The following is a 24,692-nucleotide window of genomic DNA, read 5'->3' as shown; positions in this document are numbered from 1 at the left end:
TCCTGAATAGAGGGCAGGGGACAGGACAGGGGGCGAGAGGTAAAGGGATGTGGTGATCAAGTCTCAAAGGTTTAGTTGGCGTCCCAGAAGGAAAAGAGAGAGAACGTGGCAGCTTTTAAGAGTGCACGAAGTTGTGTTGTGCGAGAGGAGAGAAGTTCGCTGTCCCCTTGATGGGGATGGAGGGGGCCCTTGGGCCTGGCAGCACGCTTACCGTTAGGCTGTGCCGCCTGCTTCGTGGCATCTGACCGTCATTGGTTTTTTTCCCCTAAATCCTTTAAAGTCTAATTCCTAATTCTATCTTTCTAGATTTCGTATATTAAGAATTTATTTTTCTGATTTCAGTACGTTGTGAAATATCTTCAAAATTTTAGTGAATTTGTGTGTCTTAAAAAGCAAGGAATGAGTGAAATTGGCCAGACTGCAGGCTCCACACACACAGGTGGCGTGAATGAGGTGCACACCTAGACGCGTTCTGCGGAGACGCAGAGATCACAAGTCACGGGCAGGGGAGCTGTGCTGGCCGCCGACTTGGCACGCGGCAGATCGGAAGCCTGGCCCCGTGCTGGAGAACAGCCAGTGGAAGACTGCCCGGCAAGAGTGTCTTCTAAGACTGAAGCTGGAACGGAGCTTCTTAAGACAAAAATGGAGAGAGTTTCCCGTGAGGAAAAGGGAATTCCAAAGGATATACTTGAGGCCAGAAGCAGAGAATCCCAGATTCAAGGTCAGAGGGGCAGAAGAGGAGGAAAGACGTGGCGGCCACGGAGGTGACTGCACGCTCGCTGCGCACGATAGCACCTTGTGCAGTTACAGATACATGTGGAAGCAGTAGATGAGAAGTGATACGATATGACAGTCCTGAGAACGTCGGGAAGTTGCATCTGTAATCTGAAACCCTGCCACCGAGAAGGCTGGAGGCCGATGGTTTCACCGGTGGGCTCTGTCATTTGAGGAAGGATGTGGGGCTTGGTCATGTGATGTGGCCGGTGGGATGTAGACCACGACTGTGCGCCACTTTGAGACCTAACCTCGAGGGGGGTTGCTTGTTTCTACTTGCCCCTTCGGGGGCCTTCCCGTCGCCTCCTTGGGAAGGATGTGCTTTGGGTGCTGCTGAGCTGAGAGAGGGAGAGGCGCCCTGTGCGGGCCTAGATCCCGCTTGTGGCTGGAGGCCGCCCCTGCTGAGTCTTGGCTGACCTGCAGACTCGTGAGCGAGAAGGTGGTGCTTGTTGTGTGAGCCACCCGGGTCTGGGGTGGATTGGGGTAGTTACTATGACATCAGCCGGCACACTCCACCTCGAGACCTCTGGGAAGCAGCTGCTGTGGTACCCTTTGCGGAGACATCACTCTTGCTTATCACTGTCTGCAGGGGTGTACCACATGGCATCCGCTAACTTGCTACGTAACCACTGGGTGTCCGCCACGGTCTGGGGTGCACAGCTGAATGAGGACGTTCCCATAAAGGGGGGCGCCTGGGTGGCTCAGTCGGTTAAGTGTCCGATTTAGGCTCAGGTCATGATCTCACGGTTCGTGAGTTCGAGCCCTGTGTCGGACTCTGTGCTGTCATCACAGAGCCCTCTTTGGATCCCCCCTCCCCCCACCCCTCCCCCGCTTGCACTGTCCCCCAAATAAAGAAAACGTTAAAACAAAAGTTCCCACAAAGAACTTAGGTTACTGTAGGTATAGAAAGACTTAAGTAAAGCACAGCTTTTTATGGAGGAAGCGCGAAAGCTCTCGGCAAGGGGGTGCCACGCTGGCTCCCGACGGGCTGGCCGCACCTCCTGCCCCCCCCCCCCCCCCGCCCCCGGTCCTCGCCAGTGTTCTCCCATGCTTTATGCCTTTCTTCCTGGTGTATTTGACAGGAATGGTTTAAAAGTTGGCTTTATGGGATGTGTTTTACTTGCAATAAAATTGACTTAAGCGTGCACTTTGAATTTTGGAAGGTGCATGTATGTTCCCTGTGTCCCCGTGTACTCGGCCACCTTCGTCAGCCCCCAGCGGCCACCGGTCTGCTGTGTGTCATGGTAGCTTTGCTGTTTCTTGAAACCCACGTGAAAGGGATTGGGTGGCACGAGGTCTCTTCAGCTGAGCACGGTGCGCTCAGGGCACGCGCGTGTGCCAGTGGCTTGCGAGCGCCTCTGCACCGCCGTGCACTCGCCGGCGCCTGCCTGTGAGGCCGAGGCTGCGGTGAGCACTCCCGCTGGGCACACACCCCGGGCCCGCGGCAGGGGCCTTTCGCCGTTTTCGGGGGCGGCTGTGCACGTGTCGCTCCTGCCAGCCGGTGGGAGCGGTCCCAGTTCCTCCACGTTCTTGCCGGCACTTGGTATGGTTGATCTTGTGAGTTTTGGTTACGGTGGGGGGCGTGTAGTGGAACCTTATTGTGGTCTTAATTTGCATCTCCCTTTTTCTAACCACTGAAATCAGTAAGCATTACAGAGAGTGGAGGAAACGCCTCGGGTCTGTGGGGACTCGGGGGCGAAGAGTGGATTCTCCGGTGTGGGCATCTCTCAGTTCACGGAGGAGGCAGGCAGAATGGCGTGGGGGCGAGGGAAGAATACCGTCAGGGTGCAGACGCGAGGAAGGGCCATGTCCCTCCTGGTCTTTCCACCTCTTTGATCACAAGATACTTGTCGAGCACCGGTGTCTGTGAGAGAAAACAGTGGGAAAGGGCCACAGCTCAGAAATTGTCCAGAAGAGTCTGCTTCCTGGGACTCAGATGCTATGCCCACAACCACACGGGCTCTGGCTGGCATCTTATTTGTCAGGTGGGAACATCTTTCTTGGTGAGATGGGGTCGTACTCGGGCGGCCAAGCTCAGACCTCCTCACAGTGGGCCAGGCACCCTTGCCCTACTTTATGTGACTGCCCACGTGATCCCCCGGTGGAGGCTGAGGGTTTGGAAACCTGTGTGTCCCGGGCCACGTCTCCATTTAGCACAAGAGCCCTGCCCTTAAGGCACAAATGACAGATTCGTGTCAGCCTGAGGCCTGTTGGGGTCAGAGGTAAAACTGATAGGCATCTTTCTCCTGTCCCTTAAGAGTGGTTATCTTGGACGAATGTTGGCCATCGCCACTGTCGAATGAGACAGGATAGGCCCTGAAAAGCATGAGCGGCTGAGGGTGTTTTAGGTTGATCGGTGCTGGGACATGGCAGGGACAGAGCCGGCAGGGACACAACAGTGTGGTTGGAGGGGGTGCACGTGGGGAGCACCGCTGTGTGGGTACGCAGGGCTGACCTGGCTCTGATCCAGACACTAAGCCACTGTCAGGGTGCCTGCCCCTCCAGCCCAGCGCCTGAGGAGGAGGGAGCGTGTTTGTCCCCACGTCTGGGTGCACTGGTGACTCACTCTCCAGTCTTGGGTCTTACTGCTTAATATCTTCTTACAGAAGGACCAGGTTTTTGTCATTCTCAGATAGACCTTGTTTCACATTTCACATTCTGAAATTGGCATGAGTCTTAAGAGCCAGTGATACAGGGTCGTCATAAGCCTCACGTTGTCTCAGGCAGTGCTAAGCCGTGATGTGGTGTCCTGCTTCATTTCTGGAAGGGCCCACCGAGGAGGGGGCCGTAGACAAGTTGGGGGTCTCGGGCACAGACTGGATCCTGATTGTCAGTCAGGATGTGTGGTCTGTTTCCCACCTCCCCTCTTCTCTGGTCTTCACGGAACGTGGGGACGTGGGCCACCCCCTCTCAGGCACGAGATGTGCAGTGTGACAGTTTGAAATTACTGGAATAAAGACACCGTTCTAGCCCGCCCTGAAACTAACATTGTGAGGACCACCTCAGTCTGGTCTGGTCCGAGTGAAACCACACCAGCTCGGAGCGATGGTCACTGGGAGGAACTCCTGAGTTCTGGTGAGGGTGACTACAAGGCCCAAGGTATGGCCCCTCGGGCCCAAGGAGAGCCCCCAGGAGGACAGATCTTCAGGCCCCTCCTTGGAGCAAGGGGGTAGCTCAGCCCCCGGAGAGAGAAGGCAGCTGGTTTGGCCGGGCCAGGGCACGGGCCGTCGGGAACTCTCAGAGGGCGGCGACCCACCTCCGGCAGGCCAGTAGCGTGGGGCTGCAGAGGGGATCCGGATGATGGCGTGGGCACCGGGGTCACCTTGAGAGGGCCGTGAGAAGGTTATGGCCAGGGTGGGGCCCCAAATTCACTGTGGGACCTCGGAGCCCCTCCAGTCCTCACCCCAAACTGCAGGAGGGCCCCTTCTGCGGCTGTGGCACCGCCCCCCGCCCCCCGCCGCGGCCCTGTACTGAGACAGCCACGAGGGAGAGGCGTGCAGAGGGCTCTGCCCCGGGCTGTTCGTGGAGGTGCGCTTGGAACTGACAGGTGGCATGGGGACACTGTGTCCAGCCAGCCAGTTCTGTCCTTGGGAGATGGGCTCGGTCTCTTCAAGAACGGAGAGGATGCGGGGCTACCCATGTGGCCGGGGTTTGTGGCCCACGCTCTGCCCGGGCCTTGCTCCTGAGGTGGGTGGGTGCTGGGTGCTGGGAACGTGCGGGTGGACGCAGGCGGGGCCAGCAAGCACACTCTTTGTTGACGGAAACAAAGCATCTGGGCTGCGGAGTGAGCAGAGCTCTTTGTTTTTGAGGCCGCTCAGGAGGCTGAAGTGCACCCGTGTCTCCTTCCTTGCCCATGAGGGCCGGCAGGGCCGCTGTGGTGTACCTCTTGAGCCGGGAGGGGACCCGGTCCCTGAGTCTGCAGCCCTTGTAGCTGCTGCTGGGAAGGCCGATGGTGGGACACTTGCCAGAGAAAGCACTGGAGTCACCGTGGGCCCCGAGACGGCGGGGCAGCGGCAGCCAGCGCTCCCCAGACCGCACGAAGCCCACGGGACCCTCCCCCGCCCCAGCCAGACTCCAGCATACGTGTGGGAAGTGAGAGTGCTTCCCTCCCGTCCGCACCGCCCTCCACGACAGGACCCAAGGTGGGGGCGGTCCGTGGAAAGGAGAGGCTTCCCCACGGGTCACTCTTGAGTAGGTGAGGAGCCCCTGAGAGCAGGTGGGGCTGGACTGGGCAGGTGCCTGGGGGAGGGACGTAGGCATAATGTGAGCCCCGCTCTCTTGGGGCCATCGTTTCTTTCCTGATCACGCCGGGCCTGTGGCACTGTCGGGCGTCTCCCTGCTGGTTCCCCTTGGGAGAGCCACCCTCTCACTGGGGGTGGGGCTCTGGCTTCAGGCAGGGTGGCGTGCCGGACTGCCCTCTGGGCTGGCACCCAGGTTCGTCCCCACTCTCTGCAGTACCTTGTGAGTTCCCGAAGCTGCCTTCTGGGCATTGGCCGTTACTGTACATCATAGCCATGCACCAGGGCCAGGAGGTGCCTGGTTATTCTTCTGCCTTAGTGACGGCCCTGCTGTAAGTCTCCTGGCATCCGGGAGGGCTGTAGGAGGGACCCTGTGTCCGAGGTCCTGCAGGAGCAGAAACCAGTAAGGGGTTTCAGGGAAGGAGCCCCCAGGTGCTTCTGTGGCCGTCTCCACAGAGCTCGGTCTGATCAAGCTGTTCTCTCTCTTTGGATGCTGCTGTGTTTTCCTTTAAGATGTGCTCTGAGTAGCAGAGACCTGTCTCCAGGAGGTGAGAGGAGGTAGGGTGGTAACTTAGGCTTGGTTGTCAGAGGAGGCTTCCGGAAGGTGATGGAATCCGGGTGGGCAGGAGATTGGAGACCGGTGCTGCTTGCCCTGGGCTGCATGTGCTGAGCCTACAGACTCTTTCCCACAGCAGATGGGGGGTGTCCCAGCCAGAGCTGGCCTCCCCAGGTGCGGGGAGCGGATGAGCCAGTGGGGGCTGGCGGTGGTGGAGGAACCAGGCCTGGGCTCCTTTTATACTCTTAGGTCATTACATTGTATATCAGTTTGTTGGTGAAAAGGGAGGGTTTCTCAGAACGTCTCAAGGTGAGGTGACCAGCTGGCTGGCTGACATGTGATTGTCCCCCTAGGAAGTCTTGGGGGAGGCCTTCCAGACCGCTCTCCATGGTCAGCCGGTGCTTGTTGGCCCACGAGCACGAGGGTCCCGACTTGTGAGGCCAGTGCTGTCCCCGAGTCCCCTTCAGCCCTCACATGTCCCACACGGGTCCTTCACACTGTGACAGCAGTGTCACTGGGAGACCCAGCTCAGAAAGATGACCGATCTCTCTAGTTGTCACCTCTGCAGTCCGCTAGTGGTGCGCTCTAAGGAAAACTGTGTCCTCGTCCGGCGAATTGAGAACTTCGATCCTTAAAATGGCGCAGGGTGGTCTTTTCTATTTTTTTTTTAAATGTTTATTTATTTTTGAGACAATGTGAGAGACAGAGTGCAGGCAGGGGAGGGGCAGACAGAGGGAGACACAGAATCGGAAGCAGGCTCCGGGCCCTGAGCCATCAGCCCAGAGCCCGTTCGAACTCACGAACCGCGAGATCATGACCTGAGCCGAAGTTGGACGCTTAACCACCAGAGCCACTCGGGCGCCCTTGGGTGGTCTTTTTTAAATAGCAGTTCGTGTTCTGCCAGTGATGTGTCTCGAACCCGCCTCGTCATGAGGTCTCGTGAGGTGCTCGTTTGCGCTGTGTTTAGGGTGAAGACACGGTTCCTCTGGCCCTCTCGTGTGTGACTTCCGCGGGTGGGTGCTTTGTCCTAAAACTGAAGCAAAAGGGGGTCATTTAGAGCATGCTCATCCGCCTGCGGGAAAGAACTTATTTAAAAGACCGACTTGCTGACTCCAGGGGCCCTGGCAGGGCTGGTTGGTCCCAGGGAGGCCCCCTGGGGCCTGGCCTGCCCGGGGCTGTCGGGGGGGGGGGGGGGCGCTGTGAGGGTGGGGTGGGCAGAGCTCTTGATGTAAGGATTCTGGCTTCGGTTTCTGAGGGAAGCCGCACCCTTGGGTTCTGCCGTGCATCACCCGGTCTGGAAACGTCACCTGTTACCCGCACTCTTGTGCAGCACGGTGGTGCCCCGTGTGCGGTGGAAGGCGGGCCCGCGCCCTGCTGTCCAGCTCCTGCCGACGACTTCCCTGCCCTCCCACTTCACCCACCTTTTCTGTAGGTGACAAGGCTCTCGATGGCTACAGTAAAAAGAAGTACGTCTGCAAGTTGCTGTTCATCTTCCTCCTGGGTCATGACATTGACTTTGGGCACATGGAGGCCGTGAACCTGCTGAGCTCCAACAGATACACGGAGAAGCAGATCGTGAGTGTCGCCGGAGGGGGTCGGGGGTCGGGGTGGGGCTGGCATCCAGGACACCTGAGGCGGCCCCAGGGCCCCCTTCCCCTCCAGGAGGCAATCTTGCCCGTGGAAGGGCCTTTTCTCCTGGGCGGGTTCTTCTGATTTGGAGGCCGTTTCTTTCCTTGCTCTTTCTTTCCAGCTCCCCTGCAGCCGAGACTTCCTGTGGGTCTAGATGGATGCTGCAGGGAGCCAGGCTGGGGTGTCTGGGGCAGGACTGCTTCCTGCCCCAGAGTGTCTGCCTAACTCACCGGCACGGACAACCCCCCACCGACCCGCTCCCCGTGGTCCCCGTACAACTTTCCCTTTCTGGCAAGGCCGCCACACCCCCGTGGCAGAAGAGCTGGAGCTGCTCCTGGGCGTGCCCTTGCCCTGCTGCCGGCTCCCTGTGCCCTTCCAGATGGCGCTGGCACCTGGGCCCCTGAAGCCCTCTCCGGCTTTGTAGCTTTAGCCCTGTAGCTCCTCAGAGTAGCAATATTTTTATGTTTTCCCCAGTGTTGCAAAGTTAACAGTTTCCTCTGTCCGAAAATTTAACTTACAGGAAGTAAAATAACAAAAAACCAAAAAACCCTAGACCCCCCCCCCCCCCCCCAGAATGTCATGAAGTATTGGTATTTACCTGATAAGAATTTGGGTGTCTGCCATGGACCAAGCAGTCTGCTGGGAGGCCCCTGGGGACATAGGGACCAAAAGCAGATGTGGGCCCTGCCCTTTTTCAGTGAAGAGATGGCATCATATAGTTCGTAAATGGAGAATTATAGCTGTGGCCAGTGCCCAGGGCAGAAGGTGTGGAGAGCTTTCTGGGGCCCTGAGAGGGGCTGGCCACTAGGGAAGGTCCTCCAAGGAGGGCATCCCGAGCGGGGACAGAAGGACGAGGGCTTAACTGGGGAATGAGGGCAGACAGAGCCAGTAGCGCCCAGCTGGGCTCACGTGTGCCGGAGCTGGAGGGGCAGCGGTGGCTGGAGGGGAGACGGGGGAGGTGGGCTTGTGGGTGGGGCCTTTCTCCCAAGGCCAACAGGAAGCTGCACAGGAGTTTCACCTGCACGGTCAGTGATGAGATGAGTCTCGAGAAGGTCACTGTGTCCTCTGCATGGGGAGAGTGTGGACGGCAGGGGTGACACGGGGCTGGAGTTGGGCCAGTGGTGAGGGCGCAGAGACAGATCAAGAGAGAGGGTGAGGCCGGAGTGAGCAGGGTTTCGGGAACTCATCATGGTTTCTTGGGGCCTTCCAATGAGGGTCCTTTCTGCCCTGTTCAGGACAGTGGTGAGTCCACATTGCTCACACGTGGTACCATGGATAGGTGAGTGGGATGGGAGGTGGGACTGGAGACCGAGGCGTCTGGTTCCCATGGGGACGTCTAAGTGCCTCTTGGGTGCGTCCCTCAGGACTGTCTTATGGCAGAGCCGGAAGCAGGGACTTTGCCTCTTTAACGACACTGGTGCTTTCATCAGAGTGCAGAGGAACCCTCTGTGGCGCGACCCCCTCCTGCAGGACACTGGGCAGTGGAGGCGTCGGGAGGCCGGCCCAAGGCTGGACGCTTGTGCCTTGTCCGTGTCGACCCAGGTTGTCACGAGCTCTCTGTCCTCTTGTCTGTCCGGAACCAGGGCTACCTCTTCATCTCTGTGTTGGTGAACTCCAACAGCGAGCTGATCCGGCTCATCAACAACGCCATCAAGAACGACCTGGCCAGTCGGAACCCCACCTTCATGGGCCTGGCCCTGCACTGCATCGCCAACGTGGGCAGCCGAGAGATGGCCGAGGCGTTTGCTGGGGAGATTCCGAAAATCCTCGTCGCTGGGTATGTGTCCCGTGACTTGTCGGAAGTGCGTGTGTCTCTCGCGTTAAGTGAACCAAACATGCAGCTGCTTAGAGGATTTCTAGGATGAGTTCGTCTCCCTGTCTTAGGCGGCGGGGCAACCATACGTGTAGGTGCCTGGCGAAGTCCTGTCACGCCTCTCCTGCCCCAGTACCGCCGGGGTTTGGAAGAGCATGGAAGAAGGGCCCTGCCGGCTGCAACCAACCGACAAGGGCCCAGCCTCCCACGCGGCTGCCGAAGGAGGAGTGCGTCGTCCTGGGTTGTGGCGCAGCACCCCTTCTCGCCCTTTCTCCAGAGTGTCACTGAGGAAGAGTCCAAGCACAGAATTCTTAGAGACCTACCCCCACCCCCTTTGATTTGGAGAGGGGCCACGTGGGGCAGAGTAGGCCGCTCTGGAAGGGTGCCACGGGGCATGGCAGAGGCAGGGTCCTGCGTTCGTGGTCCCGGACTCTGCTGAGCTGGGGAACTGACCCAGGGTCCATACCCTGGTGACACATCTGGCTCAACAAACGCCCCAGGCCCGGGCACTTCGTCGGGACCAAGCTCTTCCAGGATGGCCGGCAGTGCAGACAGAGGCCACGGCACTCTGGATGCCGGGACACCGCCCCAAACCCTGTGGCACACGGACGCTCCTCCCTGAGGCCTAGCTGTGCCTCCGGGGCGAGCCCTGGGCTGCACCAGTGACCAGAAGGGCTGTGGCCACACAAGCCCCGGAGGAGTGTCTGTCCGAGGCGTGTGCTGCCAGAGGGAGACGGAGTGGCCAGGCTGGAAGCAAGGCCCCACAGGAAGGGGGGCGGGGCACTCAGAGACACACGCCGGGAGCAGGTCACTCACTGGAAGGACAGCAGAGCCGAGGAAGCAGGTGGGGAGCCGAGACGACGCTCCACGTCTGCCGATGAGAGCTGTGGGCCATGGTGGCCGCCCTGAGCGCAAACTAAGACAGAAGAGACTCGAGGGACTTGATGTGAGCAGAGTGACCCTGACGGGACGTTCGGGTCCGGACCCCACCAGGGTGGGTGTGCGTTCAGGGCCGCACGGCACCTTGTTTTCCTCACTTGTTAGGGCTGCACCAGGTTGGGCAAGGCCTTCCCTGAACCCCTTTCCCTGCTCTGGCTGCCGCCTGGCCCTTGCCCTGTTCCTGGCGCACACCAGGGAGCACGTCTGCGCCCTGCCTGCCTCCGCCCGCAGAAGGCAGGCTCCTGGGGGCTGAGGTGTCTGTCTGCTGTGGCCATTGCTTTGTTTCCAGCGTTTTGACCAATACCTGGTACACAGTAAGTGCTTGAAAAATGCCTGTTGGACGAGTGTGATGTAAAACAGAGATAATCTCTGGAGAGCATTCAGATGGCAATTGAAGAACGCTTTCCTGAAGTAAAGGACGGACCGCACCCACAGTGAAAGGGCACAGGGGGCGCACGGCGAGGCCCAGCGTGGACGGGACGGGGGAGGATCCTGCTGCGGGAAGACAGTTGAGCCGTGCCTGCGAGTTTCACGGCCTAGGGGACCTGGCGCGGTCATGCCCACCCCGCTGGATTACCTGTCAGAATCGAGGTCACAGACAAGCCTACACCAAGAGGCTCAGGCCGCGTGGTACCCACGAGCCCTATTCGAACGCCATTCCCAGCTCTTGAATGTGCAGTTAACCCACGGGCAGCTCAAGGTGAAGTGCTCAGGCTGGAGACGGCCAGAGACGGACTGAGGCATTGCAGGGGTGGCAGATGCAGAGGAGATTGTCAGCAGTCAAATAACTGCACTGGAGTTGGCACGTTGGGGGCAGGACGGCGGCCCCCAGCAGGTGTTCAGGAAGCGAGGGTGCCGGGCACTGGGCCGCGGGCCCGAGATAGAACTGACACAGAGCGGGCAGTGGCCTCCCCGGCCTCCCCAGGGGTGTTGGATGCCGTACTTCCCTCTCCTCGAATGTTCTTCTGGTGTGGGTCCCGGGGGCAGGAAGGCCCTCCCGTGCGAGCACGGAAACGTAGTGGTGACTCGGGGCGGCTCTGCCATAAGGCCTGCGGGGCGTGCTGCCTGCTCCTTGTGAGGATGGTGTGGGGCCAGAGAGGGCCAGGGACGGACTGCTCCCCCGGGGCAGTAGAATCCTACGGGGTTTCTGTGAAGGCAGTTTCTCCCGGGGGTAGAATGGGGAGCAGCTTGAGGGTTTCTTGTGTTGGGCTGGATTTAGGGCCAAGAAAGCTATGAGGCAGGTAAATGGTGACGATGGTCCCCAGCCCTCCTCTCCTCTCTACGTGGAGCAGGAGCCCCCACTGCTTCCACCGTCGCCCTGCTGTGTTCTTTTTCAGACGGCCTCCACGGGGCTGTTCCTTGGTGGGCGGCTCAGCGGAATTTGGCTGGGGTTTGGTGGGGAGGAGGGATAAACAGCCCTGGGGACGTTCTCTGCCTGCCGCCAGCATTAAAACCGGAGCAGGAAACCCTCCAGATGTCCCTCTCCCCGGCTGTCTGCAGTCATTCTGACCTAGCTTCTCAGTGTTTGCTGTGCTCCAGGGACCCCGGGCTCTGTGGCTCAGTGGCTACTTTTCACAGTCAACCACACGAAGGGGCAGGAGGGCATTTGAATCCCCGCCTCTGCTGTCCCAGCACAGAGAGAAGCAGGGGGTGGGGTGCTTCACAAGGGCACCCGACAGGGGTTTTGGACACGGGAGGAAATCACCGGGGGCGTTTTGTGGCAGTGCAAGGCTCTCTGTTCTTTCTGTTTTGATTGTATGTTGTTAACTGAGTTTTGAAAAAAATACCGTGATCCAAGCAGAGAGGAGCATGAGTTGAATATGGTCAGTCTTGCATAGCCAAGGTCTTATTCAGCAGTTGGGAAAAATACCAGAACTGACACTTTTGGAGATGAGACACCTTTCCTGGTGGGATTCTTTGCTGTTGATTGTCTTGGGCAGGAGCCAAAGGCAGGTCTTCAGAGCAGAAGCCGTCTGTCACTGTCCACACGTGGTCCAGACGGACACCTCTCGGAGGCGGTGGGCGTGGGCTGGGTCACACGGGAGGGTGCAGCGACCTGGTCTCCATGTTACTCCGGCGTATGATCTGTGAGGCTCGGGGCCATGCTTAGCTTGTTGGGGCCACGTGGGGTGCCAGCTGTGTTCTCGAGCGACCACCGGTGTTTGTCTTTCAGAGACACCATGGACAGCGTGAAGCAGAGCGCCGCCCTGTGTTTGCTGCGTTTGTACCGAACGTCTCCCGACCTCGTCCCCATGGGTGACTGGACGTCCCGCGTGGTGCACCTCCTCAACGACCAGCATTTGGTAAGTGCCTTTGGACCAGGGTCCTGCTCACCCCACCAAGTGACCGTCTCTGGGATGGCCATTGAGAAAACAGCAGCTCGGTGCTTTCTGAGGGGACACCAAGCTTAGTCCACTGAGCCTGTGAGCGTGTGTGCGCTCCTGTGGCTAGGGGGAGGGGCCCCGCCTTCCCTGGGGTGGGACCGTGCAGACACGACCTCCAGCCCGCCCCAGAGCTAGCTGTCGCAAAGCTTCCCGTGTGCTGGGGCCGCACAGACCGGCCAGACCGAGATCAGCGGCTTCTGGAGACACCCTGTCCAGGGAGGGCAGTCCGTGTGGTGTGCCTGTCTGTCAGGCGGTGGTGAGGGTGTCCCGTGACCCCCGCCTAAGCTCCTGCCCGCAGTCTTGCTAATCTGCACGACTGCTCCACAGGCCAGGCCTGAGTGTCCTCCCTGTGTCGTAGACAGGAACGTTTGGTGGTTGTGGTTTGACATGGGTCACAGGTCCGGTCCACACCAGCCGGGGCATACAGGGTCGTGACACCAGGAGATGGGGTCAAGTTGGAGCAGGCGTTCGGCACGGTGGCTTTGCGCTGTGCGAGTTCTGTTGTAACACTGAGAGAATTGAAATGTAACACAGGGTTTCCTCCTGAGTAGATGGGGGTTAGTATGCAGGCTGCTTACTATGTTTTTTCCCAGAAACGAACCTACCTCAAAAATTAAAAATAAATGATAATTGCGTGCAGATTCAGAGGAGAGAGCCGGTGGCCGTGTCGGCAAGCTTGCTGTGCTGCGGCCGCCCTGGGGGCTGTTCCCACGTTGTCGTTGCCCACGTTTACTGGGTGTTTGTGTCCAAGCACGGCAGCCCTCCCTGAGGGTGGAGCTCCGCCTCTGTGGCCAAGTCCTGGGGAGAGGGGGAAGGGCCTGGGTGGGGGGGTGGGGGGGCGGGGGGGGCGGGGTTAGGGTTAGGCCTGCACGCCGGGTCACCCTCAGTCTGTTCAGGTTCAGACTCCGCTGGTAGAGCCGGGAAGCCATGCTGGTGGCCGTGAGGCTTGAGGCCACGGGCCACCCACCAGGCAGCCCCTGCGCGGCAGTGGGGCTTTTTCTAGTTTCGCACCTGAGGAAACCGAGGCTCGGAGAGACGGAACGGCTTCACATAGATGCGGATTTGAACCAGGAGGTGACGGAGGGTCAGAACTGGGACAGCTTGGGGGGCCCGAGCCACACGGCCAACCGACACCGAAGCCCTTGGCCAGCAGACGTCCACCCCCAGCACTTGCCACAGTGACGGGGACTATCCCAACTGCCCGCAGGATTCCTCTCGCTGACACCCAAAGATCCTGCAGCCCCAGCTATGGGGTCTGCTTTGGTGCCCTGATGCACACGACTCTGCTTCACCAGGTGCGCTGCCTGGCACATTCTTGGCTACAGGCACCAGAACCCAGCTCGAAGCGGGAGAGGTGGAGGGGCCGGCCCAGCCAGACCACGGGAGGGCTGAGCCCATCATCACCCCGCCTCCTTTTATCCTGCTGTTCTCGGCCCACGTTCACTGTTCTCTTGGCGCCTGTCCTCCGTGTGGCCTTGGCTTCCATGTCAGATACTTCCTGGCTTTGCCGGTGAAGGAGGCCTGAGACTTGGCTTTCTTTGGTTTCAAGGTCAAAGAATGCCCAGAGGGGTGTCAGCTGGGTGGCGGAGCGAGCCAGCCCCTGTGGGTCCTGTGTCCAGAGAGCAGTGGAAGAGCTGAGGGGGTGTGTGTATGTGTGGGGGGGCAGGCCATGGGCTGTGGCCAGGGGGCAGCACCGAGGGCCATTTGGGTCTGCCCTGGTCTTCTCACACTGCCCTTCCTACGAAGACCCCTGCAGGGTGCAGAGGACGTGAGACACTATGCTTTAGGAGTCTCCTCAGAATGCGCAGATTTGTTCTGTCCTCGTGGTGGGCCAGGCCGAGCCCCACACGCTTAGGAGCCGTGGGGACCGGCTCTGCCCTGGTGGGACCTGCGTGCTCACAAATACTGACCTGTCAGAGCTGGCTTGTGAGGGGAATCTGTTGGTACTTACTCTGCCCGCTGAGAAGTGGGCGTTGAGGCCAGTTAGGTCCGTTTGGTGCAGCCTTCACGCTGTCATTGGAAGGCTGAAGGAAGCGCTCAGCTCTGGCTGTCCCCCGCGGTCTCCGTCCTCGAAGCTTCGCAGCTGCTCGAAATGCTGGTCTTGTCCCACCTGCTCAGGAGCACGGTGGAGGATGGCCAGCTGGGTCCGGCGGGGGGGGGGGGGGGGGGGGGGGGGCAGGGCTCTCCTGGGCTTTGTCCTCGTCCTCACCGTCGGTAGTGGCATTCCTTTGTTCACGTATCTGTGAGGGCATCTTTTCTTCACCGGCATCTGCCTTCAAGAGATGTGGATTGCTGGGAGCCGCTCCTGGCGGTGCCGGGACAGCCGTCTGCAGGGAGAGTCCCCGCACGTTGAGGCCGGGTGCCGTGTGGGGGCCCTGCAGGGAAGGAGTCTCGCCTGGGTCTGGGGTGCTTCGGGGGCCAGTGTGGTGGGGACACAGCCTGGACTGCTTCCAGAGAAGGGGAAGCGTGGGCTCTCTCAGTTGTTCTGCGCTGGAGTCTAAATAATGTCTCCCTCCCCCGTCCACACAGAGTGATTTTTTTTTCTTTAAAAAAAAATTTTTTTTTAACGTTTATTCGTTTTTGAAAGACAGAAACAGCGCATGAGTGGGGGAGGGGCAGAGGGAGGGAGACACAGAATCCGAAGCAGGCTCCAGGCTCTGAGCTGTCAGCACAGAGCCCCACACGGGGCTCGAACTCATGAACCGCGAGATCATGCCCTGAGCCGAAGTTGGACGTTTAACTGACTGAGCCACTCAGCCTCCCCTTTTCTCTTTTTAAAAGATTTTATTTTACACCCGGTGTGAGGTTTGAACTCACAACCCCAAGATCAAGAGTTGCACGCCCCACTGGCTGAGCCAGCCAGGTGCCCCCACACAGAGTGATTCGAATCAGGGGCAGCAGTGAGTGCAGCTGCCCACAGGACCAGACAGGTGGCCAGACCCAGAGAAGGGCAGGAGGGCCAGTCGGGATGGGGCCTCCGCTGCCGCAGGGGTCTGGGCCACGTGTCCAGGCTTGCAAAGAGAAGCTCCAAAAAGAAAATGGGAGATGTGCGCTCTTGATTGTTAGAGATCTGTGAATCTGGCCCATGGACTGCAGGTCTTTGCTCTCCATTTAAAGTTTTATTCGGAAAATGACTTTGCAATGAGAAGCCAGGCACTTTGGCTGCAGTCACAGCATGTATCTGTTGTGTCTGTTCCAGGGTGTGGTGACCGCGGCCACCAGCCTCATTACCACCTTGGCCCAGAAGAACCCCGAGGAGTTCAAGACTTCTGTCTCTCTGGCCGTGTCCAGGTTAAGCAGGGTGAGTCTGTCGATGGGAGTGGGACTCAGGGTGCAGTTTGGTCTCAGTTATTTTAAATAATACGTTGGTTTATTAAATTGTTAAATTAAATAATTATTAATTATTATTAAATAATAATTATTAAATTAAATAATTAAAATTATTAAGATAATTTTAAATAATACGTTGGTTTACTGTTTAGAGTACAAGGTGTTTGGCTCAGTTTGCAAATTCAGGACTGAGTTGGTTAGGACTTCTTGGTTAGGAAGTCTTTGGGTTTTCTTTCAACCTTTTTGTCCGTTGAGAAGTGTCCTGTCTGCACAGGAAGGTGCGCGGAGCGAAACAGCCCGGCTCACACTCGTGCTGCCTAGGGTGGGGGCGGGGGTGCCGGCTGGGCCCCCTGCTGTGGGGAGCCCTGTCCTCACTCGCGTGGCCTCGCTCCTTGCTTTCCTTTCCTTTGCTGCCTGAGCGGGTGTCCTTAACTCTGTTGTCTAGCTCTGACTGCGCCCTGAATCTTCACACAGATGGATCCCGCGTATGGGGTGTAGTCTTTTATGTTTGTCCCGTTATGCTCCGCATTGTGGAATGACCGTATTTGTCCTGTGTGCCGTTCGTTCAGTTTTGACGCTGTAGGATTTGTCTGAACACACAGCATACGTGCCCAGCGCTGAGGCGGGTGTGAATCACCTGCTGGGAACAGCTTTGCTGCCTCGGTTGGTGTGTGTGTGTGTGTGTGTGTGTGTGTGTGTGTGTGTGTGTGTGTATGTTCCTGGAAGTGGCGCTGCTGGCTCGTGGGGTGGCCGCGCTTCACCTGAGGGGACGGTGCCACGGCACTCCGCCAGCAGCGTGCAGTTCCCGCTGCTCTGCATCTTGGCTTTTTAAATGTTCGCCATTCTGGGGCGTGGCGGGGTCTCGTGATTTACGTGTCCGTTTTCTTCAGGGTCAGTGAGGTTGGGCAGCTTTGCGTGTTTATTGCTTTCTTGAACATCTTCTTCTGTGAAGTGCCTGTTAAGAAGTCTTTCGCCCACTTTTCTACAGAGTTAGCTTTTTTATTGTTTTGTAGAAGTTGTTCTCTACATATTTTAGATATGAGCACTTTCTTGGTTAGATTAAGTTGAACCAAACAAAATTGCCCACTTTTAACTATTACTGCTCTCTGAAAATGGCATCTCTGTATGCTTCAGTCTACCCTGTGTTTAAAAATCTTGTCCTACTCTGTAACCTGCCGTTTTACTCTCTTGGTGAGGTCTTCTGTGGTCGGAAATTCCTCCTTTTAAGGCACCAATCCTTTCCTTTGTGGTTGGTGCTTCTTCTGCCCTACTTGTGAGGTCTTTCCCGGTTCTGGGGTTTCATTTAGGTTGACCACCCGCTCTGGGACTGGTGTCTGTATATATCCAGTCCTACAAGGCCTCCCTGCCCCCGCACCCCCCCAACAGTGCCGCCTTGGCCACGAACCACGGGGCTCTGTCTGTGCCTCCTTCCCTTGGTATCATCTCTGTTCAGTTTACACAGCGGTGCGCTGTCTTCGTTACTGGAACTTGAGGCCAAGTCTTGATGTCTAGTGGAGCACGTGTCTTGTTCCCCCAAGAATCCTGTTGGGACTGCCTTTAATCTGTAGGTCAGTTTTGAGAGAATTCAAATCTTTACAGTATCGAGTCTTTGAATCTGTGACCATGGCATACCTCTCCATTTATTTGGGTAGTCTTTAATTTTTCTCAGTAATGTTTTATAACTTTGTGAGTGGAGAGTCTTTTATCTTTTGTTAGGTATCTTTATACAGTTTATTTTTAAAATGCTGTCCTCAAGGATATCTTAAAATGTTATTTGTAAACTACTATGGGTTGGTTTTAAGTAACTGGTGAAGCCATTTGAGATTGGGGTTTCTTTGTTGGGAATTTCTTTTTAAAAAGATTTTTTTTAGTGTTTTATTTATTTTTGAGAGAGAGAGAGGGAGGGAGGGAGGGGCAGAGGGAGAGGGAGGGGCAGAGAGAGAGGGAGACACAGAATCTGAAACAGGCTCTAGGCTCTGAGTTGTCAGCACAGAGCCCCATGCGGGGCTTGAACTCATGAACCGTGAGATCATGACCTGAGCTAGAGTTGGACACTCAACCGACTGAGCCACCCAGGCATCCCTGTTGACAATTTCTTATTATGGATTCAACTTGTTTGATAAATTATGAGTCTTTGTATTTTCTGTCCTTTCATTCACTTTGGTTATGTTGCACTTTCCTGACATTTGCTAATGTGTCTAAATATTCAGATGTATTGACAGAAAGTTATTCTGCACACGGGGGTCCGTAGTGCTGCCTCCTTCCTGGTGTTGATGCGGGTATTTGCACCTTCTCCCTTTCCCGATTAGTCTCAGCAATTCTTCTGATTTTGTTGCCCTCTCTATTGTGTTTTTTTTCTCCCCGGCTAGTTTTGCTTCATATTTTTATTTCCTCTACTTTTTGGGTTAATCTGTTACTCTCTGTAAATCTTTGAGGTAAATTACTCATTGCTTTCTTTTTTATATTTGTTTCAAATGTGTATGTTTAGAGTTGTAAGGTTTTGAGTGTGGTGTTAGCAGCACGAGACGGCCTGTGTTGGCCCCCCTGTCCTGAGGAGCACGGTGCTGCTCCCTGTCTTCCTCCAATGCCTGCCCGTGTGCCCTCTATCTATCGCTCTGCTTCTTCTGCCCATGCCTCAAACAGCATGGAGCTCACCTCCCTGCAGGAGGGGCCACCTCCTGGGTCCAGGCTGCTGTCTTGCAGCCGAGTATAGGAATTAGGTGAACCTTCCTGAATGTGTTTACCTAGGACCTAAAGTGTCACACCTGTGGCTTTGTAAGGCGGAGCTCCTCTGACTTCCCTGGCAGACACAGGAGGTGGGGAGGCACTGGGCTGTGTGTTAGTGGAAGTGAAATGTCTTAGGGGCGGTCGTGTATTTGGAAGGTGGAGGGGGTGTCTGCCCTGCCAAGGACTGTGATAGACAAGGAGATGGAGCCATGAATGGAGGAAGCTTGCTGTCTGGCCTCCGGTGAGCTCATGGCAGGGGTCTGTGCTGGAGGGCTTGTCCCTTCTGAGGGGACTGAAGTTCTCCCTTTTGGGTTTTGTTCACTTTCTGCTCCACAAAGGAATGATTGGGTTTCCGGTCTGTTGAATTCTGTAGCGGTTCTGGGTCAGTGGTATAGGCTGGTGTGTGCCCACGGAGCGGGCCGGCCGTTGCACAGCAAGAGCGCGTGCGTGGGCTGTTCCCCAAAGTGACAGCGGGCAGCTGCTCTCCATGGGAGCCTGGCACGGCTGTGCTCCTTTACCTATAAAATAGGAGACAACTAAATGGCCTTATTAGCTCATCGAATGGAGCTGTTTCTCAGGTAGTGTGTGACCTCAGGACCACGCCGAGGGCCTCTCTAAATGACAGCCGTCCGCACCCTGTGTTGTCTTACAGATTGTGACATCTGCATCAACAGACCTTCAGGATTATACCTACTATTTTGTCCCGGCTCCCTGGCTGTCTGTGAAACTTCTGAGGTTGCTACAGTGCTATCCACCCCCAGGTAACAGCTGCCAGCACAGACCTGTCTGAGAGGGGTTTGCTTCAGCATCGTAGGGTTACTCTTGTGTTGTTACCTTTACAAGACCTTTTCTGCTGCTAGTTCTTGTTCTGCGGGTCCTTTATGATGCTGCCACACATCTTGGCTCTCCCAGAGCAGCTGGTAGAGAACTCACAATTTTCTTGGGATTTGGGGTTATCCCTGCTTGTTAGATAATATGGTGTCTGTCCTGTGCAGCTTTTTGAAACAGTGTTTTTCAGTAAAACTGGAAACGCTTACAAGCTCTGTATTTTAAGTTGTTAATAATCTATATAACCTTAATACACACAGTGGAGATATTTTTCTGTTCACGTTTTATTGCAAAATGTTACTTTTGACTAATACGGCAAGTATCTAGAAACGTAACTTTTTTTAAAGTTTTTATTTACTTATTTTTGAGACGTATAGAGCGCGTGCATGCCCGCACGCAAGCAGGGGAGGGGCGGAGAGAGGTGGTGACAGATGATATGAAGTGGGCTCTGTGTGCACAGCACAGAGCCCAATGTGGGGCTGTAACGCATGAACTGAGATCATGACCTGAGCCAAGGGCAGATGCTTAACCGACTGAGCCACCAGGCATCCCTAGAAATGGAATTTCTTGATCAAAGGATGTAGGTACTTCCGAGTTGTCCTTTACACTGATTGCTCGTTGTAACCTTTACGTTTTAATCTAATTGGTTTTGTGCAAGATATTTCTTTGTTAGATTCCAGTAATTTTCTCTTACTTCCATACTGAAGTATGAACTGCACACCTGCAGCCGAGCCTTCGTGTGGGGGGACTTCCCTTGAGCCGGAGCAGGACTGGCCTCCCCAACAGCCACTCCTTACTTCTGCCTCCCTCCCTGCCCGGCCCTGCCCGGCCTGGCGGCCGTCCCGCTCCTTCATTCTGAGATCTGGGGTGTCTCCACTCACTCGTGGGTGTGTTTCCCTCATGACTCTCCTTTCAGGGCTTGGCCACCTCTCTGCTCAAGCCCTGGGGCAGGGGGTGGGGGGAGCTCCCCAGGGCCCTGATGGCGCCCCACCCACGTCTGCAGGGCTCCGTTCTTCTTGACTGGCTGGGTTTGCTAGCCCTGGGTGTGCTGGGGGCTTTGGGGGACATTCTGTACAGGTTGTGTCTGATATTTGATATTTTTATTGCTTTCTTATTCTTTTTTTTTGTCTATTATTTCTTTTTTCTGGTTTCATTAGAATTTTTAACATTTCTTTCTCTTTGTTGGTTTTGATAACAGTGTCTCTATTTCTATTGGAAATAGAAAGTGGAGGAAAAATCTTTTGTCCCCTTTCTTTCCAACTTTTATATTTCTTGTCTGCGTCTCCGAGATTTTCTTTTTTCTCTTCTAATTCAACGAAGGTGTTATGCATCTCATTTGCATTAAAATGTACGTGCAGTGACATACTCTGGCTGGAAAGAGCCGCGCATTCTGATGGGGAGCATGTGCTGGCCAGCCGTCTCCCCCTGGTTGTGAGGTGGTGCGGCTGGGGGGCAGGTGGCTCTGGGGGGCCCAGCCCGACAGCGCTCTGTCTCGCCCAGAAGACCCTGCAGTGCGAGGCCGCCTGACCGAGTGCCTGGAGACGATTCTGAACAAAGCCCAGGAACCACCAAAGTCAAAAAAAGTGCAGCATTCCAATGCCAAGAACGCCGTGCTCTTCGAGACCATCAGCCTGATCATCCACCACGACAGGTGCGTCAGCAGTGGGCGGTGCTCTCCTTCCCCGGCCTCTTCCCCGGAGCGTCCTGGGTGACGTCGGGTGCTTACCCGCTCCCCGACACGGACAGGTCGCCTCTGCCCTCCTCAGGCGGGCGCGTGCTCCCTGCAGGCTCCCCTTCTGGTCTCTCCTCCGCTGCTTCTCTCTGGCCTCAGAACGTGCGCACCATCTGCCGCGGTGTTACCACTCCCCAAGGGCCTCTCCTGTTTGTCCCGAGCACCCTGCTGCTGTCTGGCTTCTCCCGTGACCGCACAGGAAGGGGGGCGGGGGGCCTGTCCGCGTGTGTCCCCGTTAGCCTTCCTGCGGCACGAAGCGACAGTCAGCGTTGGTTTGAGGCCTTTGTGGGGATGTGGTGGCGGTGGCCGAGTGTGTCGGCGAGCAGAGAGATTGGGGTGGGGGGATGGTTTGCTTCCTTGTGTTTTCTTCTCAGCTCCTGTAGCCCGACTTCCTGCCCGTGGCCTTGAGCCCAGTGCCTTGTTTTAGCATTCCCGTTAGCGTGCCGGGGTGGCTCCCATGCGGGGCTGTGGGAGACGCCGCCAGGGTCCCCACGAGTTCCCGCTGCTGCACTCCACCCAAGGTGGTGTGGGGGCACGGTAGGCGTGGCCCACCCTCTCCCGGCCACCTTCCGCCTCGACGTTTTTGGACAAACGTAGTTTCTTGTGACAGAAACTCAGTCTGAGAGTCCTACTTCAGCAGGGTTGGGAACTGTTGAAAACAAAACTTTAGAGGTCAGAGGAAGCCTTTTGGTCTTTACTGAATGTGTTTAAAGAGCCACAACATCACGAAGGTAAAGCGGAGAGTGAGCAGCAGGGTGGCGGAAACTTCTTGGCGGCTGGCGCTTCGGGACCCACCTCTCGTGTCTGCCTCTGTGCACGCGGCTCTTGGGACTCTCCCCACGGCAAGGCCTGTGTTCAGCCATTCACCACGGCTGGCTGCCTCTGGCTGAGGTGACGTTTCCGGCCGCTCGGCGAGAGCCCGGAGCGTTCCCTCTGCCAGCTCGGCGCCGGGGCTCAGGAGGAGCTTGGTTTGGGACGGCGCCTCCGCCGCCACCGCCTCTTTGAAGTTGGGGAATCCTGCGCGCGAGGGGGCAGCGAGCTGAGCCGCTGCGAAACTGACCTCAGGGCTTAGGTCCGTGGCTTCCGGTGTGGGGCCCCGAGGTCTCCTCTAGCAGTGCCGTGGCCCCGAATGCCACCCGCCTCGCCGACCTGTGCGTGGCCCTGTCTGTGAGGCTCCTACTGAGGAACCCCCAGCCGCCCCTCTTCTCCTGCCCGTGCAGTGAGCCAAACCTGCTGGTGCGCGCCTGTAACCAGCTGGGCCAGTTCCTGCAGCACCGGGAGACCAACCTCCGCTACCTGGCCCTGGAGAGCATGTGCACGCTGGCCAGCTCCGAGTTCTCCCACGAAGCCGTCAAGACGCACATCGAGACGGTCATCAACGCTCTGAAGGCGAGTGCTCTGTCCTCGGGGCTCTTGCTGCCGTGTCCCCGGGGGTCTGTTCTCTGTGAGGCGGGCTGAGAGCACATAGTACCCAGCGCCGAGTCCCGCACGTACCCGAGTCACGATAGGTGTTTGAATCAACGCAAACGGTTCTTTTTGGTAGAAAGATAAAACATCTCGTCCTTGTCTCTGAGAAAACTCACCATGTGTAAAAGAAAATCCGCTTTTCTCAAGGAATTACAATTCCAGAGTTGAAGAGCCAGGTTGAGGTTACTTGCGCCTGTTACCTGCCTTTGTGAGCCTCCAAAGCAGGCGGTGTGGGCTCGCTCCGCAGGCTCGGCCGTGACAGCACCCCTGCGTTCTCCTTGCCGCGCTAGGTCCGCTGGAGAACGCGAGGCCGGGGGGAGGCCACAAAGCCCGTTGTTCTGTCCCTGGCCTGACCCCGTTCCTTTGCGTGCTCACATTTTTGGTGTGTGTTTTGAACGAGAGGCCACATGAGGGCCTGGCCCTGCTTTTGGTGTTTGTTATCAGTCACTGCCAGTCTCAGAAAGACTTGCCCTTGCTCTGGCCCGTGGTCCTGCAGCGGTGCTTCCTGGGGCTGTCCCGTGCCGAGGAGCAGCTAGGGTCTTACTCCGCAGCAGAGGCTGAAGAGCAGGTGTGGGGTGGGGCCCGAGAGCAGCGCTCTGAGAAGCTCCCGGGGGAGGCAGAAGGTGCCAGTCTGTGACCATACAGTAGAGGCCTCTGACTGCCCCCAGGGATGGAGCTGGATTCTGGGTGGGGAGACTCAAGGAGCGAGGGGCTCCGTGTGACCTGTCTGTCGCGGGGAGGGGGTTGGTCCCGAGATCCAGACGGGGAGTGGGGGCAGTGCGCAGTTAAGCGTTGGGACGGAGTCGGGTGCCTGAGCCGCGTGGCCTGGTCACACCTGGCCCGGGCTCTGCTCGTGCGGCTTTTCACTCTGCCTCGCACCCCCAGACGGAGCGGGACGTGAGTGTGCGGCAGCGGGCCGTGGACCTCCTCTACGCCATGTGTGACCGCAGCAACGCCCAGCAGATTGTGGCCGAGATGCTGAGCTACTTGGAGACGGCCGACTATTCCATCCGGGAAGAGATTGTGAGTCTGAAGGCCGCCGCGCTGCCACCACAAGACTTCCTTTCTTTAGAGTGTGTGATTCTGCCCTGGCGCTTGATCGGGAATCCGCTAGGTCCTGGGTCGAGATCCCTCTGCTTAAGCTTCCAGGCCGCGTTCTCAGGGGAGCCTTGCAGCCTTTTGGAAATGACTTGAAACAGCCCTTGCTAACAGGGACCCTCACAGGGAGGTAGTTTTGCAACGCAGGTGAGTAAGAGTGCAGACTTGTGGGCACCGCTCTGTAAGTTTGGCCCTTGCCTTACTGCTTACGTGCTCAGCCTGTGCTCCTGCCTCTCTCGGATGCATCGAGCTCAGCCACCATCGGCGAAGCGGGTGTGCACGCCAAACAGATTGCCAAGAGTTCCGCAAATACTTATCGTGAGAAGTGCTGATCATGATCCAGGTAGCCTGTGGCCAGCAGAGAGGGGCCCCGAGCGTGTGTGTGATTCACAGAGGGCTCAGCGTGAGCCTGTGTGAAGGGGTCAGCTGCTAAGGTTAGCGGTCCCGCAGCCTCTCATCCTATGAAAAGTGTGTCTTATTTGTCTTTCTGGGGAGCGAAGTGCAGTTGAGGCCTCCTTGGGAACTCTGGGGGCAAGTGCCCAGCGTCAGAGCTCCCCACAGCTGACTCTCAGCATTGCTCCTGGGCTGCTGTTGGGCTTGGAAATGAGAGGCTGGGAGCTTCTGAGCCGATGTGGCTCCGCATATAGCTGGACACTCAGGCTTCTAGGGGATCATTTACTGAATGGCTCTGGCCCCTGTGGCCAGTCTGGGGCAGGTGCTGGCTCTTCAGTGCTGAGTGGCGTGGCCTAATTACCACGTGGCCATGCTTTGATGAAGAGTGGGGCTGCCCTGGAGAAGAAAGAAGGCCAAGGAAGGCTTCTCAGAGGAAGCAGCCCTGGAGCTGAACCGCTGAGCAGCCAGGAGAGAGGACACAGGCGCTTTGGTGGGGACAGGAGGGACAGGGGTGACCGGCCAGGAGAGAGGACGTAGGCACTTCTGGGGGACAGGAGGGACAGGGGTGACCAGCCAGGAGAGAGGACGCAGGCACTTCGGGGGGACAGGAGGGACAGGGGTGACCAGCCAGGAGAGAGGACGCAGGCACTTCGGGGGGACAGGAGGGACAGGGGTGACCAGCCAGGAGAGAGGACGCAGACACTTTGGGGGGACAGGAGGGACAGGGTGGAAGATCTAAGAATAGACGTGCAGGGAGAGGGGAGTCCGTTGTGGGGTAGGGGTG

The 24,692-nt window shown here is 57.2% G+C and overlaps 1 protein-coding gene and 1 non-coding gene across 4 annotated transcripts in view; both read left to right on the top strand.

The window, feature by feature from the left end:
* Positions 1–24,692, top strand: part of AP2A2 (adaptor related protein complex 2 subunit alpha 2) — an 84,910-nt gene that overhangs the window by 46,109 nt on the left and 14,109 nt on the right. For 2 of the 3 annotated variants that reach the window (XM_047877869.1, XM_047877871.1), the window contains exons 3-10: positions 7,001–7,143; positions 8,781–8,974; positions 12,123–12,252; positions 15,533–15,634; positions 19,043–19,151; positions 20,719–20,869; positions 22,171–22,339; positions 23,303–23,440. In XM_047877869.1, the coding sequence (XP_047733825.1) occupies positions 7,001–7,143; positions 8,781–8,974; positions 12,123–12,252; positions 15,533–15,634; positions 19,043–19,151; positions 20,719–20,869; positions 22,171–22,339; positions 23,303–23,440 (1,136 nt within the window). The remainder of the gene's footprint in view (positions 1–7,000; positions 7,144–8,780; positions 8,975–12,122; positions 12,253–15,532; positions 15,635–19,042; positions 19,152–20,718; positions 20,870–22,170; positions 22,340–23,302; positions 23,441–24,692) is intronic. The other variant, XM_047877870.1, reaches the window with a different exon arrangement.
* LOC125147310 (U6atac minor spliceosomal RNA) lies at positions 134–258 on the top strand. The gene has a single exon (XR_007145139.1). It is a non-coding gene; the product is annotated as a U6atac minor spliceosomal RNA (small nuclear RNA).

Source organism: Prionailurus viverrinus, chromosome D1, assembly GCF_022837055.1.
Source record: "Prionailurus viverrinus isolate Anna chromosome D1, UM_Priviv_1.0, whole genome shotgun sequence".
Lineage (NCBI taxonomy): Eukaryota > Metazoa > Chordata > Mammalia > Carnivora > Felidae > Prionailurus > Prionailurus viverrinus.
Note: the sequence above shows the minus strand (reverse complement) of the source record. Positions and strands in the feature narration are given on the sequence as shown.